The 21,383-nt window shown below is 49.7% G+C and overlaps 1 protein-coding gene across 3 annotated transcripts in view; it reads left to right on the forward strand.

Annotated features, from left to right (window-relative positions):
* The window catches only part of LOC146059408 (nectin-1-like), a 64,548-nt gene that overhangs the window by 3,142 nt on the left and 40,023 nt on the right, over window positions 1-21,383 (forward strand). For all 3 annotated transcript variants that reach the window (XM_083171611.1, XM_083171610.1, XM_083171609.1), the window contains exons 2-4: window positions 4,734-5,057; window positions 7,590-7,901; window positions 14,371-14,476. In XM_083171611.1, the coding sequence (XP_083027737.1) occupies window positions 4,734-5,057; window positions 7,590-7,901; window positions 14,371-14,476 (742 nt within the window). The remainder of the gene's footprint in view (window positions 1-4,733; window positions 5,058-7,589; window positions 7,902-14,370; window positions 14,477-21,383) is intronic.

Below are 21,383 nucleotides of genomic sequence, written 5' to 3' on the forward strand. Positions count from 1 at the left end.
TTCATGGTCGACCATAGCCATGTCAGTCTTTTGCATGTGCCTTTTAATTGTGGGGTTGCCGTGAATGGGGGGGGGGGAGGTGGGGGGTGTCTGCGAATTGCGCGCGCGCGCGGGGGGGGGTGCCGCAAATTGCGGGAGGGGGGGTCGTGGGGGTGGGTGACGCGAATCGCGGGAGGGGGGTCGCGTGGGGGGGGTACCGCGAATCACGGGAGGGGGTCGCTGGGGTGCCACAAATCGCCACAAGAAAAAATCAACACAGAAAGGTCAAGACATTAAATGTTGACATAAGTGTGGCACTTCATTGGTGACCATGTCGACACATGAGAATGAATATGAAAACATTCTTAAAATGAAAAATAAATCTTCAAAGACTCATGTCAACCTTTTTCATCGTCGACCATAGCCGTGTCAGTGTTTTGCATGTGCCATTTGATCCTGGGGTTGCTGTGAATCGCGGCAGCTGGGGGGGGGGGGTGTTGGGGGGTGTCCACGGGAGGGGGGGTGGCGGGATGGGGGGTGTGTGCCATGTATTGGGGGAGGGGGGGTTGCGGGGGTGGGTGCTGCGAATTGTGGGAGGGGTGGGCGCGGGGGTTGCAGCAAATCGCAGGAGGGGGGGCTGCCGCGAATCACGGGAGGGTCGCGGGGGGTGCAGGGGAGGTTGGGCGCGGGGGTTGCAGCGAATCACAGAAGTGGGGGACGCGGGGGGTGGAGTGCCCCGAATCGCCGGAGGGTGGGGGCTAGGGTTGCTGCAAATCGTGGGGGGGTGCCGCAAATTGCGGTAGGGGGGGTTCGCTGGGGAGCGTGCGAATCGTGGGAGGCGCCCCGTGAATCGCGGGAGGGGGGGTGGCGGGGGGCGCTCACCTGGTGTGTCTGTTGAGTAGCTGTGTCTTTGCTGGGTAACATGGGGAGGCAGAGGGTGTCTGGCACTGTGCATACCTCCCAACATGACCTATGCCAGGAGGGACACAATGCTCAGCCGTTGGACTTTCTTCCTAATGTATGATTACCTCCATCTGTGTTGAACAGGTTAATTGATAGGAAAGGTGTTTCAACACAGGTGATGGCAATCATACATTAAAAGGAAAGTGCAGGAGCAGAGCAATGTGTCCCTCCTATGACTGTGGGCTCACTGGGCTGGTTCTCTGTCATGTGAGTCAGAGGCTCCACCCAGCCTTAGAGGGTCAGACACACTTTGAGTGACAGATGTAGCCAAATATATGATATATATAATATATATATATATATATATATATATATACATACACACATATATATATATATATATATGTGTGTGTTTGTATACAATGTTCTCTTCAGCCAGTATTTATTAAACTTTATAGAACATAGTGGGGGAGAGGAGGCTGACGTTGGGCTTCTTATTCAGGACATTCAGTTTTACAAGGGTTAATGAGTCTTGGAGCACAAATTTGACACCAGAAATCAACACAGGGTGGTGTATTACATATGACCCACTTGCAATTTCTTTTGACCAACAAAGATTTGGGCAGAAATAGGGCACCAAAGAGGGCATAGGTCCCAGATGTCATCACTTTGAATAAGTAGCTGGTGTCCTGCAAGGGTTAAACCGCGTTGGTCAAAGAATTTTACACTTGAAACCCGCACAGAGGGCTCACATACATATGATCCACTTGCAATTTCTTCTGACCAACAAGGATTTGGGCAGAAGAGGTCGACAAGGGTTATGTCGACAGGGTCATTAGGTCGACGGTCAAAACGTCGACATGGCGTTTTTCACATTCTTTTTGAGCCGACATGCGATTTATTGCATGTAGTTCTCCCACAGGTCCGACCATCTGCTCTGGTCCGATGCGCATGCGACCGCGCATCGGACCTGAGGGGACATCAAAGCGAGCCGATTTGGGCCAATCGATTTCACGCCCCGATTCATCACAATCGGCCCATATCGGCTCGGTGTATGGGCACCTTAACCCAGATTGACCTAAACTCATGTCGACTTTCCTGCGCTTCAGCCTGGCCAGGTAAGTCCTGGAGGGGGGGGGCCCTTTTATTGGGGGGGTCCCCAGGACCCCTGGCTGGCTGACTGGTCGGTAGGGTTGGGACTTGTATAAAAAATCTCCCCCCGGCTGTGGCATTACCCTGCTGGCTGGTTGGGTCCGGTGCTGGTTCTTAAAATACGGGGGACCCCTAGTCATTTTGTCCCCCATATTTTGGGAACCAGCCCTGGAGCCTGGGGCTGTTTTTAAAAATCAGCGGAGCCCTATTTCATTGGTTCCCTGATTTTTTTTTTTTTATACCAGCTCCGGCTCTTTGAGACTGGTGCTGGTTACGGCCGTGGGGGGGACCCCACGCAGTTTTTTACATTTATTTTTCTTTTTTTACACACTGAAGTCAGATCCATGCAGGCTTCTGCCAAATACGCCAGGAAAATTAAGTGTATTTTCCTGGTGTATTTGGCTGGCAATTAGCGGCCGTTTTACGCTAATTAGCAGCCGTATTTCAATACGGCCACTTGGTAAATAAGGAATCACCATTCTTTTGAATGGTGATTCCTATTCGTATTTTCCGATGGCGTATACATTTGTAATTTGTAAATATAAATATGAATGTGCCAAAAATACGAATACGCCTAAAAAAACTCATATTTTGCTGTACGAATAAGAATTTTTTTATACGATTTTACCTTAGTAAATTTCCCCCAAAAGGTCGACATGGGTTTTTCACGTTTTTTGTACCAAATGTCGACATGGACACCAAAATGTAGCACCACATCCGCTTGCCATGCTTCGGGCACGGTGCCTCGCTGCACTCGGCACACTATTTTATTTTACCACCACGACCTAGTGGATGGTAGGGCATTAAATACCGCCCGTAGGCACCAAAAACAGTGAAAACCCCCATGTCAACCTTTTGACTGTTGACCTTGCCCATGTCGACATAATGCTGTGTCGACCTTATGACTCCCCTCTGGCCTATGGGCTACAAACCGCATTGCAAGTGGGGCAGTGTGATGGGTGGGGGCGCTGGTGGCAGTGCTAACAGGTCATCGCAGGGATGGGCTCCTTTCGGTAATAATCTGCCCAGATCGCATTGTATATTCGGTCTGTCTTTTGGTGTGTACACGCGGGGGCGATATGCCGTGCTATGCGATCGCATCAGGACTCGCAGCACACGGCATGCATGTAGTGGCACAATTTATACTATATAGTGCAGATCTGCACTATATAGTCTTGGCTGCCCTCTCTATCTGGCTGCCGATTTGCGCTCACACGGGAGCGCGCATCGGCAGTGCATCGGGCTGGCAAGAAGGATTTTGTCAGAAAGAATGGACTACAATAACCCCCTATGTGCACTGCAGGTGGGGCAGATGTTACTTGTGCAGAGAGAGTTAGATTTAGGTGGGGTTTTACTTCAACGTGAGCTCTATATTGCAGTGTAAAAATAAAGTAGCCAGTATTTTCCCTGCACAGAATCAAAATAACTCACCCAAATCTAACTCTCTCTGCGCATTTTACATCTGCCCCACCTGCAGTGCACATGGTTTTGTCCATCTAAGAAGGAATTTGCCAGAAGGAGTGAACCAGAATAAGGCCCAATGGCTCACAGACATATTTGCTCGTTAACACCAGTTCGCACAGCGATCACAGTAATTTGCAAGGTGGTATTTCACCCAGAGGGGGGTGGTGGGATCTGGCCGCTGGTCGCTACAAACACACACATTTCAAAATACTGAATTTGAACCCATGACCTTCCATATTGCAGTTTGATACCTTACTCTGTGCTCCTAATATGCCCAAATCAACCAAATTTTTCCTCTAATCTTGGATCTAATTGGCTGCTATAATCAACTTCTCCTCTTTCAAACTGCTTGCTACGTCTCCCCCTATGGAGGACACCTTGACTAACACTAACCTTTTTAAGTGTAACCACGGCAGTACCTCCTGTGTTTTCACCATCTCAGGATAAAGATTAATAAGTAAAAATAAAACTTTTTTAAGTGAATACTTTTTGCTAATTTTTTTTTTTTCGGTCCGCTGCGCAGCCAGCTGACTGGAGCGTATTTATGTGGCGACTGGCCTGGCAGTTTTAGGTATTGCTTCTCTGTCGCTGCGATGATATTTTTGTAATTTGCGGCAATAAGGGATTCATTGTTTGCTGGGGTTCCGGGATGCTGGTCGAACGCATATGGTATTTTTAAAGCGGAAATCATTTAAAGGGAATGGTTTTGTCTTGTAGATGATTACCGCGTTAAAAAAACATCTGAGTTTGGCCTGGCAAACTCGAACGGTATTACATGTGCCCTTAATTCTGCCTTCTCATTGATAAAACATATTGTAAACAGATGATGTATTGAATGAGACTTAGTATCGGATTTCACTTTGCTAAAGGAATAGTGTTCGGTCTGTATTACATTATTTATAGATGGTTTCCGCATGTTAAGTGATTGCGCAGATGAGTGATGTCATGACATCACATGGTTTATGAGAAGAGGGAGGGGGGGGGGGGGGTGTACAGCCTCGCAGGCTGTAATTGAATGTGGTCCCACTGAGCAGGCCTTGTCCATCTGCATCACTCCAGCTGCTATGAAACTACAAGTACCAGCATGCCCTCCTACCGATCTGCTAGAGAAGCAAGCTTCACAACAGCTGGAACACCACAAGTTGGCAATGCCTGTTCTAGAGAGCATTCACTGGTATAATGTGGTGTTAGTGATTTATGTCCTAAATAGTCACGCTTTTTTTTTTATCCCGCAGTGATCGTCAACCGCAAGGTGTCTGGCTGGCTGGGCTCCGACGTGACCCTGAAGTGCACAGCGCAGACCAGCTACGCCGTCACACAGATCACCTGGCGGCGGAAAATCGGTGGAACGACGGAAGATTTTCTCACTTACAACGAGGGGTCGGAGCCGAGGCGCCTGACGCCATTTGCCCAGAGAGTGAAATTATTGCGGAACAATTCCGTGGATGGGTCAATCAGCGTTCAGAGAGTGACTCTGCCCGATGAGGGGACTTACGTCTGTATCTTTACTCTATTCCCGGGCGGAGCAACAGAAGCGGAGATCGCGCTACAAGTTTGGGGTGAGGAGGAAACGCCCGTGGCTTGTGTGGTCACTTTCATGCATTCACATATTATTTATTTCTCACTATGGCCCTGATTCTGATTAGTTTGTTCCCCCGGGCGTTTGGACGGGGGCCCAATGTATAATGGTTTGTGTGCATGTGCAGGGCCCGTGGGTGAACGGGCTTGATGACTTGCATGGTCGCCGAGCCGTTCGTGCTGATCGGTGCAGCCCGGGGGCGTGCGGAAGGCGGGACACTGGGTGTGGCCATGGGTTTACGGCCGTGACGCGGGATGCCGGGCGGCTGACTTCGCATGACTTCAGCCGGAGCCTGCAAATATAAGTCTGTCTACACTGACTTATATTTGCGAGCCCTGGAGAAATCATTCGATGGTCAGTGACCATCGAATGATTTTTCCTGCTGCGGGCACATGCGAGGGGATGTGCCTTTGTCACACACCCCCTTGCATGGTTGCCAGGGGACTCGACTGCGTGGGGGGGGCGACGACGATGACGATAGACCGGGGCAGCGCAACAACTGCTCCGTAAGCTGCGAGTTTTGCAGAATGAGGGCCTATATACTTTTGATTGGGATTTTTTTTCCTTTTAAAGAAGCTTTATTTAGCAGAATTGTGTATTAGTGTGATTGACATTGCTGTCCGTGTAACAAAGAACAATTTCTGTGGGGATTACCTATTACAGATACGCCAGGGGTGAGATACAGTTGTATCTATTCATTGCAATAGAGAAGTCAGAGGCAGAAGTAAATACGCAGATCAAATATTTATGATAAAGAATAGTGAATCCACTTCTCCATCCAAAAAGGAAGTAGTCCACATCTTACGCCAGGTTTGCCCTTGTCAGTCCCAGGTATATTGTTAAAATGTTGTAACCGTTCACAAAGCTCAAGGCGAACGCGGTCCTTATGGCCGGACACCTGACCCATTTAACAAAAAAGTTATGCACGTTATTTGGCAATTCTATTGAATTCTAAAGTAAGAGTACCTAGAACTGTGGTCCCCAACCCGTCGTTCACCGCAGTAAAATCGGGAACCCTGCTGATTGCTCCTCCGCCCTCCCGTTCTTGTTCCGGTAGCACTCTCCCGCTTCAGCGGAGGCAGACGCTAGAGGTGATCTTTGACCTCTAGTATGTGATGTGGAGCACAGCGCTACAGCGTTACCTGGAAGTGCCGTGAGCACTGAACCCTGACACCACAGGGAGAAGATGCAGCTTTACTGTGGGGCGTATTGTGTCTGGGGTGTCGCTGCGTGCGGCATATTGTGTCTGGGGCGTTTCCGTGTATTATGGTGTGTGGCATAATGTGGAAGGGGCATTTTTGGGTTATTAGCCAGATTTTTTTTTTTCCAGAAAATGTTAGTAGCTCCTCAGGAGTTTTAATTTCGCTTGAGCCTCTCGCACCCAAATAAGGGTACAGACCACTGACCTAGAATGTTCTTTGTAAGGTACGGTAACCCCGCATGCCTTTGTGTGGGAATCAGGCCCTTTACACATCATTTTACCCATTTACAAATATAAATAGAGTGCTGTGGGTTTTCTGATATTGCTCAGTCGCTGTGACTCATATGTAATGGTAGCATTGAAATTCTGTTTTCCGTCCCGCGCTCGAGCATCTGGTAGATTACTATCATTTGCAGCTGCTGCTTATTTTTAACCTTTTAAATTGGCGCCTGCGGGATGGGGACTGTTAGTCACGTTTAGAATTTCTCATGTGAAACATATGTAACAATGGAAGCATCAGAGTAACCGCGAATGAGCCGTGTATTGTTTTCCAGCTTACTCAGTGGCATCTTTTGGTGACTGTGGCGTCATATTCAGTAACCAGTTGTGAAAGCCATTGTTACTGGGAAGTCGATATCCGATGACTGTCCTATCTTTATATTGTTTCTGATACCCCTTTCAGACAGAAAAGTCTGGAAATCCCGGCAAATACACAGCACATCAAATGCCGTGTCATTTTGCCGGGAGCAGCCTGACCCCCCTTCACACAAAAGAAGAAATTACTGTGTTGAAAATTTCTACCCGGTAATTTGCTGAATAACACGGGTATTTCTTCCGTGTGAAAGGGTCAACCCGGGTCATAAATCTTGTGTCCTCGGCCCTGGTCAATTCCAGGGTCGGAGACACGAGATTGATGACGCAGGTGTGCCCTGTCACACAGAAATTACCGGGTAGAACTGCTTTACCCGGTAATTTCATTTTCTGTCTGAAAGGGGTATAAATAGCCAAGAACCAGCTTCCTGTATACACCTGACAAAATTAATGTGTAATAAAGTGGCAGCGTCACTTTGAATCCAAGATGGCCACTGGCAGTTTCGCAGTGGCCATCCTGACTTCAACAAGAAGCGGCCTCTTCTGTGACAGCCAGCTGAGATCTGGCCTCTTCTGTGACAGCCAGCTGAGATCTGGCCTAGGTCACTATACACAGATTGCCAGTGATCATAGTTTTGGTTTCTGATTTTATAATGAGCAATAGAGTAGAAACCAATTCATGGTAAACCATCGAATAACAAAGACCTATTTCGCTTTCAGTGGAACCAGCCGTCCACGTGGCGCTGAAACCGGTGAATGCATCTCGGCATCCAGACATTGTGGCCGAATGCCTGGTGGCCTCAGCGAAACCGGCGGCGGTGATCGACTGGATTACAAATGGGATCGAGTACAGTTCGGAAGAGAATGCAACGGGACAGTCAGACAGGACGGGGAACAGGAGCAGCGAGTTGTATATGACACCGACACCAGCCCTGCATAACCATGAGGTGGCTTGTCACGTGTATCAGCCGGACATCCCCTTCACCGAGCAGAGAAATGTCAGTGTCAGAGTCACCTTGACCAATATTCAGTGTAAGTAGCGGGTGAGCTGTGGGGGGGGATGTAAAAAGTTCGTGACAAGGAATCACATAGACTGGAAAACAGTAAACTCTTGTTCTTTATTTGTAGCAGGTAGACAACATGGCACTGCTTCAGTTACAGAATAGCAGGCTTTCCACAGTAAGGATACAGTCCAGAGAACACCTAATGTAATCCCCACACTCCCCGCCTATCACCCAGCCTCTTTAAGGCATTGGGAGCAATAAGCCCTGCTCTGGACACACATATAAGAGGAAGTAACAGGTGCTGTTAATCAGCAGACAGTAATTCACAAGACATCTTTGATAAGACTGGACTGGATCTCTCCAGCACTGCTGCTGTTGTAAATCCTGGACTGGATCTTCCACATTACTTTCATGTCCCTGCCACGTTTCACTGTATTGTGCTTTATGTAAGCGGCAGAAGTTTTCTCCTGTACGGTTTCAGGCGGATTGGGGGCTTATTCACACCAGCCTGCTGCAAATGGGTTTTAAGCTCCTAACATCTGATAAGTGTACTGAGAATAGGAAGGCTACACACCATCTATCTTCAAATAGTCACGGCGTTCCGCTGACTTGCGACTTAGCCGCGCCGAAACACTAATCCTAACTGCCTAGTAGGCTAGACGGTGAACTAAAGCAAAAGTAAGGAAAACAAATAGCACAGCGGAGGGGGAATGTATTTAGGGTACAAAGGCAAATGGTTGGTCCGATACCTGTGATCTGCTGTAATCTTAAATACTTTACTAGTACGCTGTATCCGAACTAAGGGCCTGGTTCAGAGCATTTTTAGCCACAATCCTGTACGCAGCGGCTGAGCGAATATCTGCTAATGCTGCCGCCGCAGTTTGGATACGCCCCTGGCGGCTTTGCCAATGCCTGCCTCTTTGCCGGCACTCCAGATAATTGCCCCCAAGCGGTACAGGGCATTCATTCACTTTGAAATCCTCACTGCGCACCTTGGTGCGCAAACATCACGCAAGCGCAGTCTGGCAATAATCGCTTAGCTACGTAAATATTGAAAATTCTAATTTATCTAATCTAAGTTTGCTAATAAGCAGAAAAAGGGCGGGAAACACCCACAAATGCTGGCTTCCTGTCAGTGAATTCTGGGAGTGTCGGGAAAAACTCCTCCCGCGGTTCGCAGCAAAAACCTCCCCCCCTCCCGCTACCGCCCCCAGCCCCCACCCGTTACCACCCCTCCCGCGATTCGCGGGGCCCCTCCCACAATTTGCGCACCCCTGCGAACCCCCCCTACCGCAATTCGCGGCACCCCCCCCCACACACAATTTACGGCAAACCCAGCCCCCACGACCCCCCTCCAGCGATTCGGGGCACCCCACCCCCGCAACCCCCCTCCTCCCGCGATTCGCGGCAACCCGCCCCCGCGTCCCCCCTTCCGCGATTCGCTGCAACCCCCCGCGCCCATCCCCCCTGCACATCCGAGACACTCCTACGATTCCCGGCACCCCCCTTACGCCCCCCCTCCCGTGATTCGCGGCAAACCCCCCAGCCCCGCGCCCCTCCCGCGATTCGCGGCAACCCCCCCTCCCGCAATTCGCAGCACCCACCCCCGCGACCCCCCCTCCTGCAATTCATGGCACACACACCCCCCCTCCACCCCAGCCGCCGCGATTCACATCAATCCCAGGATCAAATGGCACATGCACAACACTGACACGGCTATGGTCGGCGATGAAAAAGGTTGACATGAGTTTTTGAAGATTTATTTTTCATTTTAAGATTGTTTTCATATTCATTCTCATGTGTCGACATGGTCACCAATGAAGTGCCACACTTATGTCAACATTTAATGTGTTGACCTTTCTGTGTTGATTTTTTCTTGTGGCGATTTGCGGCACCCCAGTGACCCCCTCCCGCAATTCGCGGTACCCCTACCGCGATTCGCAGCACCCACCCCCCACGACCCCCCCTCCTGCAATTCGTGGCACCCCCCGTGACCCCCCCCGCAATTCGCAGACACCCCCACCTCCCCCCCCCCCATTCACGGCAACCCTACGATTAAATGGCACATGCAAAACACTGACATGGCTATGGTCGACAATGAAAAAGGTTGACATGAGTTTTTGAAGATTTCTTTTTCACTTTTTGAATGTTTTCATATTCATTCTCATGTGTCGACAAGGAGGACACCAATGAAGTGCCACACTTATGTCAACATTTACATGTGTTGACCTTTCTGTGTTGATTTTTTCTTGTGGCGATTCCCGCAATTCGCGGCCCCACCCCGCGACCCCCCCCCTCCCACGATTCGCACCAACCCCCCAGGCCCCCCCTCACGCGGTTCGCAGTACACCCCACCGCCCCCTGACCCCCCCTCCTGTCATTGCGGCAATCCCCCGCCCCCACGACCCACCCTCCCACGATTCATTGCAACCCCCCGCACCCCTCCCACCCACGATTCACTGCAACCCCCGCGCCCCTCCCACGATTCGCGGCACCCCCCCCAACCGCGACCCCCACTCCCCCCCCCCCCTCCACCCGTGATTCGCGGCACCCCCCCCCCAACCACGACCCCCACTCCCCCCCTCCTCCCACGATTCGCGCCACCCCCCCCAACCGCGACCCCCACTGCCCCCCCCCCCCTCCTCCCGTGATTCGCGGACACCCTGGGCACATGCAAAACACTGACATGGCTATGGTCGACAATGAAAATGAGTTTTTGAAGATTTCTTTTTCACTTTTTGAATGTTTTCATATTCATTCTCATGTGTCGACATGGACACCAATGAGGTGTCACACTTATGTCAACATTTACATGTGTTGACCTTTCTGTGTTGATTTTTTCTTGTGGCAATTTTTTTCCAGTGACAACTATGTGCACGTCAACCTAGACATCATCAACCAATTCTTTGTATAATATATAACACCTGTTCTGTTTTACTGTAGGTGTTTTGTCAGATCTTTTACTGCTACTATTACTGTTCAGTAAATGCATTCTGAATGACAGCAACATCCTACCATCCTTCTACAAGAATAAATAACCAACTAGGTGATTCATCGCGCCCCAAGCCCCCTCTCCCGCAATTCTCGGACCCCCTGCGCACCCCCCCCTCCCGCGATTCACGCCCCCCTCCCACGATTCACGTCACCCCCGCGCACCCCCCCTCCCGCAATTCGCAACCCCCCCTCGCGCGATTCACGCACCCTCCCACGCTTTGCGGACCCCTGCCCTCTCCCGCAATTTGCGGACACCTGAGCCCCCTCCCTCCCTTGATTCACGGCACCCCCCGCGCCCCTCCCGCAATTCACGGCACCCCTAAGCCCCTCTTTAGTCCCCCGTATACTCACACACCCCTATCACTACCCAGCTTCCTGCTCTCCTGAACCGTAACTTCCACCACTGGGGAGTCGCTGACGCTGTTTTGCCCACATGCCCCTATCATGCCTCATAGCCCAGCCTCCTGCTCTCATGCACCCTAACTCCCACCCAGTAGGAGGAGACTCTGACTCAGGGCCACCATCCTGTACTCCTGTGCTGCCACGCTGGACCCTCACCCACTGGCAGAAGCTGCACAGTATCTCCCACCCTCCTCTTTAGTCCCCCTTATGCCCACACACCCCTATCACTACCCAGCCTCCTGTTTTCCTGTGTCGTGACCTCCGCCAGTGGGGAGCCGCTGACTCAAAAACACCCTACTATAGTATTGCACACACACACCTAAACAACACGCACCTCAACAACACGCACCCCCCACACACACACCCACAAATGTCACTGTACCATCCACACTATCAATGTACATCTTACTCTGTAACTGCTTTTTAATTAAACAAAACAATACACACCCCCTTCCACATCATATGCTCTCTATTTAACACATTTCACCTATAACTCAAGTTGCAATACAGGCATCTTTCATACAATTCTAACCTTCTTTCTCATATACAAATGTTCACAAATTAAGGGGGCGCAGCCCCTTACGACGGTGTGAAGAGCGCCCGTAGGGCGCAATGAATTACCTAGTATATATATATATATCTCCCCCCTGCAGTTACCCATTGACCAAGTTTATACTGCCTTTACTCTGTTTTGACAGTGTAATATTCTCCCATGAAGTTTGCGGCCAGTAATGGCAAGTGCAAGGGGGGGCCCCCCTGTCTAAAGTGCCTTGGGCCCCCTGAAGGCTTAATCTGGCACTGGGGGGTGGATGGGGGGTGGGCACAGTATCCATGCGTGTGCCCAAAAAGGGGGCATGGCCGGCCAGGGACAGGGGCGATGTGACCTTGCGTCACTCTTGGGGGTCTGACTACTGCCAGCAAAAAAACGTAGAAACCTTTGAACGGAGAATGTGGGTGAGCTGGTAATATAGGAAGGTTTGGGACAGGAAACCTCAACCTTGAAGGTGCTTTACCTGTAGCCAGGGCTGTAGAGATCCGGGCTGGACCCAGGTACTTTGTTTGGGGGTGTGGCCTGACTGTGGAAGCTGTGGCCACACCCTCTTAGTGGAAAAATAAGTACTTTAAGTGATGGACTGCTACACCCACTGCACAGGCTGAGGAACCTGGTGCTGCACAGTACAGTGGCTGCACTACATCTCCGCACCTCAGCACGCGGCATTGTGGGAGTAAAACGGAGTAACCAGAGGAAACCCATGCAAGTTTGGGGAGAATATAGGGGGCATAGAGTTGGGTGGCTGAAGCATGGGGTTTGTGATGGGGAGCAGGGGTGTGTGATGGGGAGCAGGGGTGTGTGTGATGGGTAACGGGGTGTGTGATGGGGAGCAGGGGGCATGCAATGGGAAACGATTGCAAATTAAAACTGTAATAATCTTACTGGCTGTGGGACTGGAGAAACTGTTTAATAAACTAGTCCAGTTCCTGATAACAGCCATGACCATAAATACAGCACAAGGTCAAACACGTAATGTAGCTGGAGGTGACCTACAGTAACTGGGGAATGGTTTTCCCATGGACATGTGGCCTTTTCATGTATTTATGTCTCTTTCAAAGTGAAACTTTTAATCTATGTTCCAGGGTTCAAGTCTTGAACCCCGAAACGTAGATTAAAAGTTTCACTTTGAAAGAACCTTGTGATCGTCTCTGAGTACCGCCAGATATATATGTATAACAGTCCAAGTCTGCCGGCACTCTCCTCAATAATAAGCAGCTTGCCCCAGGTGCCAAAAGCAGCAACAATAACACATCCAAATCCCCTAAGGGAATAACTGGCACTCGCAGACGGTTGAATAAGCATAAATAGGCAAGTGTGTGCTGTGCCGGGTGCTGGTGAGTATAAATGTGTCTTATTTGGGGTTTGTCTGTTCTGTAGGTTGAGCTGAAGACGGGGTTTGTCCCCCGAAACGTCCTCAATACACTTGCCTATTTATGCTTATTCAACCGTCTCCGGAGTGCCAGTTATTCCCTTAGGGGATTTGGATGTGCTATATATATATATGTATGTGTATATGGATGTGTACCCGTGGGAAGCAGCGCTGGGGCACTAGTATATATATATATGTACCCTGTGCCTGCCTGCGTGTGTGTGTATATGTGTATATGTATATATATATATATATATATATATATATATATATATATATATATATATATTAACACTGTATATACAAATGTTTGACCTTCCTCATCCTTAACCTGGACTAGCGATACACCAGCGATAGATTGGGGCAATTTGGCAATTTTGTGATGACAGCCAATCAGCTCCTAGCTGCCATGTTACAGGCTGTGCTTGAAAACAGACAGTTAGGAGCTGGTTGGCTGGTACTTTAGGGATAATTACTTCTGAATTCACCCCCCTTCTCCCACCTCACAAAGCTCCCACTTGACACCTCCTATTCCACAACACTTGCCTCCCTTTTAAGAAAGAATGTAATGTAATGTGCAATGGATGTCTCATTTACAGCAATGTTTTATGTGTCATTGATGTGTGTTACTGTCCAATAAATCGTAATGAAGCACATCCCACCTAGAAAGTACAGATGGTCACACAGAGGGCTGGGCCGAATACAGCATGTAGTGTTCACTCCCCCCCCCCCCCCCCCCTGCATCTTCTAAGACCTGTGCAGTTCCTCTTCCCGGCCTGGTGTGTCGCTCTCTGCTGTGGTGCCTCTAGCACAGTTTGCTCTGTATTTCAGCACTGATATACAGACCAAACATGTGCAATAAGCATCACAACAGAGCGCACCCCAGGCCGGGAACAGGTTTTGAAAGATGCAGTGTGGTAGAATGAACACTACTTAAAATGGATACATTGTATTATGCTTATAAAATTAGTTTTTGATGAATAGTGATGTGATGTCGGCATCTATCGGCACTGTCGGCAGAACAGCTTACACAGATCTTGGTGAGCGCTGCATACATACAGAAATATTAATAGTTACGTTATCACCGATCGCTCTCCACACGCGCCACCGGGAGGCGCTCCTGACTGATGATCCTGGTGCCTGGGAATGTCTGTTTACTTATACCTGTCTCCCCCTTAGATGCCCCTCAGGCTGTGCACACAGACGTACGTAGGAGCCATGACGGACTGCTGAAACTCTCGTGTCAGTGTAAGGCCGTCCCGTCTGCTACATACATGTGGAGGAGGTAAGGGCGCGCACAGCAGGCAGAGATGCCATAACTATTTGTCATTTAGGAATCTGTGACTAAAACAAATCTAGTGTTCCCGCTAGGCTGTTTTAGCGGGGCGGTGCGCCCTGCCTAATATTTAAAGAGCAAAATACGCCCTGCCCCTCTGGCAGCGCCCAACTTAAAAAACAGCCTGCCTCCGACCCCTCTGGTGTGACCGGGGAAGCCACTGTAGATAGCGATGCCTGGCGCTTCCCCGGCAATGTAGAGCCTTTGGGGCGGTCGGGCCCGCCCCTTTTCTTGAAGGCGGTAGCATGGCCCGCCCCTTTTAGTCACGGCGCAGCCCGGGCACGTCTCTTTTGTGACGTTGGCAGTCCGGGACCGCCCAAAACAGTGACGTCGGCGGGCCGGGTCTACCCCCCTTACGCTGCCCACGTCAGCGCTGTACATAGGGCATACATTAGTACAATACAGCTGAGATGTAGGAAAGCAGAGGTGGTGTCTGTATACTACCAGGGGCAGCGCTGTACATAGGGCACACATTAGTACAATACAGCTGGGATGTAGGGAAGCAGAGGAGGTGTCTGTGTACTACCAGGATCAGCTCTGTACATAGGGCACACATTAGTACAATACAGCTGAGATGTAGGGAAGCAGAGGAGGTGTCTGTGTACTACCAGGGGCAGCGCTGTACATAGGGCACACATTAGTACAATACAGCTGAGATGTAGGGAAGCAGAGGACGTGTCTGTGTACTACCAGGGGCAGCGCTGTACATAGGGCACACATTAGTACAATACAGCTGAGATGTAGGGAAGCAGAGGAGGTGTCTGTGAACTACCAGGGGCAGCGCCGTACATAGGGCACACATTAGTACAATACAGCTGAGATGTAGGGAAGCAGAGGAGGTGTCTGTGTACTACCAGGATCAGCACCGTACATAGGGCACACATTAGTACAATACAGCTGAGATGTAGGGAAGCAGAGGTCGTGTCTGTGTACTACCAGGATCAGCGCTGTACATAGGGCACACATTAGTACAATACAGCTGGGATGTAGGGAAGCAGAGGTGGTGTCTGTGTACTACCAGGATCAGCGCTGTACATAGGGCACACATTAGTACAATACAGCTGAGATGTAGGGAAGCAGAGGTGGTGTCTGTGTACTACCAGGATCAGCGCTGTACATAGGGCACACATTAGTACAATACAGCTGAGATGTAGGGAAGCAGAGGTGGTGTCTGTGTACTACCAGGATCAGCGCTGTACATAGGGCACACATTAGTACAATACAGCTGAGATGCAGAGGTGGTGTCTGTGTACTACCAGGGGCAGCACTGTACATAGGGCACACATTAGTACAATACAGCTGAGATGTAGGGAAGCAGAGGTGGTGCCTGTGTACTACCAGGATCAGCGCTGTACATAGGGCACACATTAGTACAATACAGCTGAGATGTAGGGAAGCAGAGGACGTGTCTGTATACTACCAGGGGCAGCGCTGTAAATAGGGCACACATTAGTACAATACAGCTGGGATGTAGGGAAGCATAGGGGGTGTCTGTATACTACCAGGATCAGCGCAGTACATAGGGCACACATTAGTACAATACAGCTGAGATGTAGGGAAGCAGAGGAGGTGTCCGGGTACTACCAGGGGCAGCGCTGTATATAGGGCACACATTAGTACAATATAGCTGGGATGTAGGGAAGCAGAGGAGGTGTCCGGGTACTACCAGGGGCAGCGCTGTACTTAGGGCACACATTAGTACAATACAGCTGAGATGTAGGGAAGCAGAGGTGATGCCTGTATACTACCAGGGGCAGCGCTGTACATTGGGCACACATTAGTACAATACAGCTGAGATGTAGGGAAGCAGAGGTGGTGTCTGTGTACTACCAGGATCAGCGCTGTACATAGGGCACACATTAGTACAATACAGCTGAGATGTAGGGAAGCAGAGGTGGTGTCTGTGTACTACCAGGATCAGCGCTGTACATAGGGCACACATTAGTAAAATACAGCTGAGATGTAGGGAAGCAGAGGTGGTGTCTGTGTACTACCAGGATCAGCGCTGTACATAGGGCACACATTAGTACAATACAGCTGAGATGTAGGGAAGCAGAGGTGGTGTCTGTGTACTACCAGGATCAGCGCTGTACATAGGGCACACATTAGTACAATACAGCTGAGATGTAGGGAAGCAGAGGAGGTGTCTGTGTACTACCAGGGGCAGCACTGTACATAGGGCACACATTAGTACAATACAGCTGAGATGTAGGGAAGCAGAGGAGGTGTCTGTGTACTACCAGGGGCAGCACTGTACATAGGGCACACATTAATACAATACAGCTGAGATGTAGGGAAGCAGAGGAGGTGTCTGTGTACTACCAGGATCAGCGCTGTACATAGGGCACACATTAGTACAATACAGCTGAGATGTAGGGAAGCAGAGGAGGTGTCTGTGTACTACCAGGATCAGCGCTGTACATAGGGCACACATTAGTAAAATACAGCTGAGATGTAGGGAAGCAGAGGAGGTGTCTGTGTACTACCAGGATCAGCGCTGTACATAGGGCACACATTAGTAAAATACAGCTGAGATGTAGGGAAGCAGAGGAGGTGTCTGTGTACTACCAGGATCAGCGCTGTACATAGGGCACACATTAGTAAAATACAGCTGAGATGTAGGGAAGCAGAGGAGGTGTCTGTGTACTACCAGGGGCAGCTGCCGTTGGAAGAGATGAACAAAGATGAGTGAGAAGTGATGTGGGTATAGATGGAAGCTGAGTAGAAGAGAGCTGTAATTAAAGTGCGAGAGAAGAGGGCTGTGAGAACAGGATTTAGAAGGGCCCTGCTCCAAGGAGCTTACAGTCGAGAGTGAGGGGAGACAGGTGACATGAGGTGCAGACAAGGAGGCCTGATGGGAACAAGTGAGCATAGCAGTGGGGGCCAGGACATAAGGCGGCAGGTAGGGAGAGCGGCCTCCATACTAGGTTATGCAGAAGGGTGGACTGTGAGGAACAGGTGGGTTTCCGGTGAATGTTTGAAACATTGCAAGGTCGGAGAGACTAATAACGTGCGGGAACTCATTCCAGTGATGGTGTTCAGTGTGGGCAAAATCTTGGATACGCGCATGGGATGCAGTGGTCAGCGGAGAGGAGAGGAGAGGAGAGGCAATGGTCATTGGTCGACTGGAGAGGGCGGAGGGGAGTGTGTAGGAAATGGGGTTTGGTATGTAGGGAGCAGTAGAGTTAGAGAGGGCATTGTGTGTGAGGGTGAGGAGTGTGGAGAGGATTCTGTAGGGGAATGTGAGCCAGTGCAGACTTTGGTGAAGGGGCTTGGCAGAAGTGTAGAGTGGAAGATAGGTCTGGCTGAAGGGGAGTGAGCTGGGAGCGTGGGCGGCCAGTGAGGACAGACTACAGGGGAGCGAGCTGGGAGTGCAGGAGGCCAGTGAGGACAGACTGCAGGGGAGTGAGCTGGGAGTGCAGGAGGCCAGTGAGGACAGACTGGAGGGGAGCGAGCTGGTAGTGTGGGAGGTCAGTGAGGACAAACTGCAGGGGACCAGTGAGTGGATTATAAATTTAGGTGCACTCTGGGAGAGGAACGGCCTGATGTGAGCAATGTTGTGTAGCTGGAACCGACAGGACTGAGCCAATTGGCCGTGTGGGGGGTCCAAGCAGAGGTGGGAGTCAAGAGTGACCTCCAGGCAGCGGAGTTGGGGAACGGCGGATGATGGAGTTGTCCACAGTGATGGAGATATGTGGGGGAGGTGTCCAGAGATAATTGGACCACTAGAGGATGTTGCGCACACATTGGATGGGGGAAGATGAAGTTCTGTGTGTCCCATTCTCAGATCCACGTATCAGCAGTAAACTGCCCCAAGCTGTTGTATCCCCTCCAGGTTACTCCCCTCAGCCCGAGTGCGATCGCTGACTCGTGAGACTCCGTTAAACAACAGGGAAGTAGGGGTGCTATTCCATGGACCCCCAACACATATCTACATCACCCGTGTGGGGGCAGTATAGTGTGAACTACACGTTTGTGCTGCTAGATGTGGTTACACATTGCACCTTTTTAATATCATTTTAGCTATTTAATTGGCCGGGCCCACTCCCAACAGGCTTGTTACCCTGCGGCCCCCACAAACCTTATTCTTTCCCTTCCTGTGACCCTTCATTGTAGAAACCTATCAATTTAAGGGGCAAATTTAACAATTAGTAACATATTTGTTATGATTCGTTACCAGTGGCGGCTCCAGAGGGGAGGGGGGCCTGCAGCAGAGTTCAAAATTCAAATAGGGGAGCCACACCCACTGCCACCAACTGCCATTCCAAACGGACTCACTTGCAGTGGGTGTGGCTTCACTATTTGAATTGTGATCTGTGCTGCAGCCCCGCCTCTGGTGCCTCACCTGCTCGTTACTAACCTTAAATGATGCTCCAACCAATCAGCTCCTAGCTCATGTTATTTTAGATTTTTCTTTGCTTAGCCCAGACCAACATCTACAAGTTCTGATCTGTTATGGGGTAAATTTTATTATGTGTCGGGGAAGGCGGAAATACATGTACAATGTACAGTGCGTTATTCTTACTGCTGGGTTGGATTAGACATCACCCATTGTATATACGGTATGCCACAGTCCGCATGCCACACGTGGGATGGCCGGTAAGCTGGCTTGGTAGGTAATGCATCATGTTAGATATTAGTAGGAGTATCCCGAGGTTCCGTCTACAGCTTTGTGTAGAACTTGTGTGTGCGCTTTAGTTGATGCATGGGTGGAAGAACTGGAATCGGGCATAGGCTGGCACTATCCACTGAATCACTGACAGCCACGAGGATTGTTCTCCTGGTGGATTTGGCGGTGGGTGTGGCCCAACACTTTGGGCCAGTTGTTTTGGCGTTTTTTTTCCTAAAGGGGCAATCATTTACAATGCAAATCAAAGCCATGCAAATGATTGAACCATTAGAAAAATGTCCGTATTCGCCTGGCATGTCGCACGGCCACGGAACTCGGACGCTAATACATCGGCTCTTTTTCTCCATTTCGCTATATCGTGGACCACCATGAAACACGAGTTGTCACTAAGGGCCTGATTCGGTGCAAGTCAGCAGGAAGGCTGAGCAGGGACTGCTACATGGGAAGTAAATTGTATGTATGACTTGGAACTGAGCTACGTCAGATGTCGGCTCTTACCTCTGCCAATGCCGGACAGTGTGTCTACAAATCCTCTATTTGACAAATGTCGGTATCGATAGTATTGTGTGTACATGAGTATAAGCCAACAGCTGTTTAAACACCATTAACGTCTTTCATGACGGCAGCCGATATCCCTGGTCTGTCATTAATGTGTTTGTAGCTTAATGTTTTCATTACATTCTGGGGCTGCGAACAGCTCACTGAGCACCAGAGATGCCGCCTGCCCCCCAAACCCTCCGCCACTGCCGATTCCCCTGGTTAACACGTGTAATGCAGACTTGCTCAGACCCCCAAACATCAGAAAAGGGCCGAATCCGGTCCCGTCCGAATGAATTAGAATTACCCCCTTATTATCTACCTGCTCCGTTATTCCCAACATTTAAACAACCAGGACTTCCCATAATTTTGGGTCTTGGGTTCCGCCCTTCTAAATTGTCTCTTTTTGGTGATTATTATGCTAAATTTTGTTGCCGGTCTTAGATCATCTGAAGGAGATGCCACTCCAAAAACCACGGACCCCTAGCAGGGGGGTCCCTAGCCTTTGAACTTCAGGCTGTTTATACCAATATGGATTAGGAATGGGACAGCGTTGATTTAGATGATTTTGTCAAATATATAACTCTGTAATGACCTTGCAGAGACCCTCAGCCATCTGGAAGATGTCCTAAGGTCAGATGACAACCTTATCTAGTAAGATTCCTGTGGAGGTATGGTAGGCTCCTCTGACATATAAACAACTCAGGAATGTTCCTGGACACAGCATTGCAGTATATACAAGTACATTTAACCCATTGGGGCTATATTTGCAATGCAGAGTTTCTGTTGTGATGGATGCATTGTACAGTAGTATAACCAAGGGAAAGCAGCCAATAGCAATGATCCAGTAAAAGTGGACCATCGTCAGCTGTTCCTCCCTTATGTTTTCGTTAATTGGATGCGGTCTGCTGCCACCTGGTATTAGTATTCCATATAGTGCAGGTAACCTATACCACCAAACACCCCGTGGGGATGCCGTTTCGGAATCCTCATAGAGTTTTTATACTTCAGGTGTCTTCTACACTTCTAGATGCTTGGTTGCATAGGGAGAGGTATCAGCAGTAGAAAGAAAGAAGTAATAATGCCACTGTATAGGTCATTGGTACAACCTCACCTAGAGTATTGTGTTCAGTTCTGGAGACCATATCTCCAGAAGGATATAAATACATTAGAGACTGTACAAAGAAGAGCAAATAAAATGGTGCATGATCTACATCACAAAACGTACCAGGAAAGACTAAAAGATCTTAATATGTATAGTTTGAAGCAGATAAAGGAAAGGGGGGACATGATAGAAACTTTCAAATATATCAAGGGCTTTAACAAGGTACAGGTGGGAGACATTCTTCACAGGAAGAGGAGCAGCAGAACACAAGGACATGCACTGACACTAGAGGGAGGAAGGTACAGGTGGGAGACATTCTTCACAGGAAGAGGAGCAGTAGAACACGAGGACATGCACTAACACTAGGGGGAGGAAGGTACAGGTGGGAGACATTCTTCACAGGAAGAGGAGCAGCAGAACACAAGGACATGCACTGACACTAGGGGGAGGAAGGTACAGGTGGGAGACATTCTTCACAGGAAGAGGAGCAGCAGAACACAAGGACATGCACTGACACTAGGGGGAGGAAGGTACAGGTGGGAGACATTCTTCACAGGAAGAGGAGCAGCAGAACACGAGGACAT

The sequence above is a fragment of the Crinia signifera genome, chromosome 2, assembly GCF_055691185.1.
Source record: "Crinia signifera chromosome 2, ASM5569118v1, whole genome shotgun sequence".
NCBI classification, from domain to species: Eukaryota; Metazoa; Chordata; class Amphibia; order Anura; family Myobatrachidae; genus Crinia; species Crinia signifera.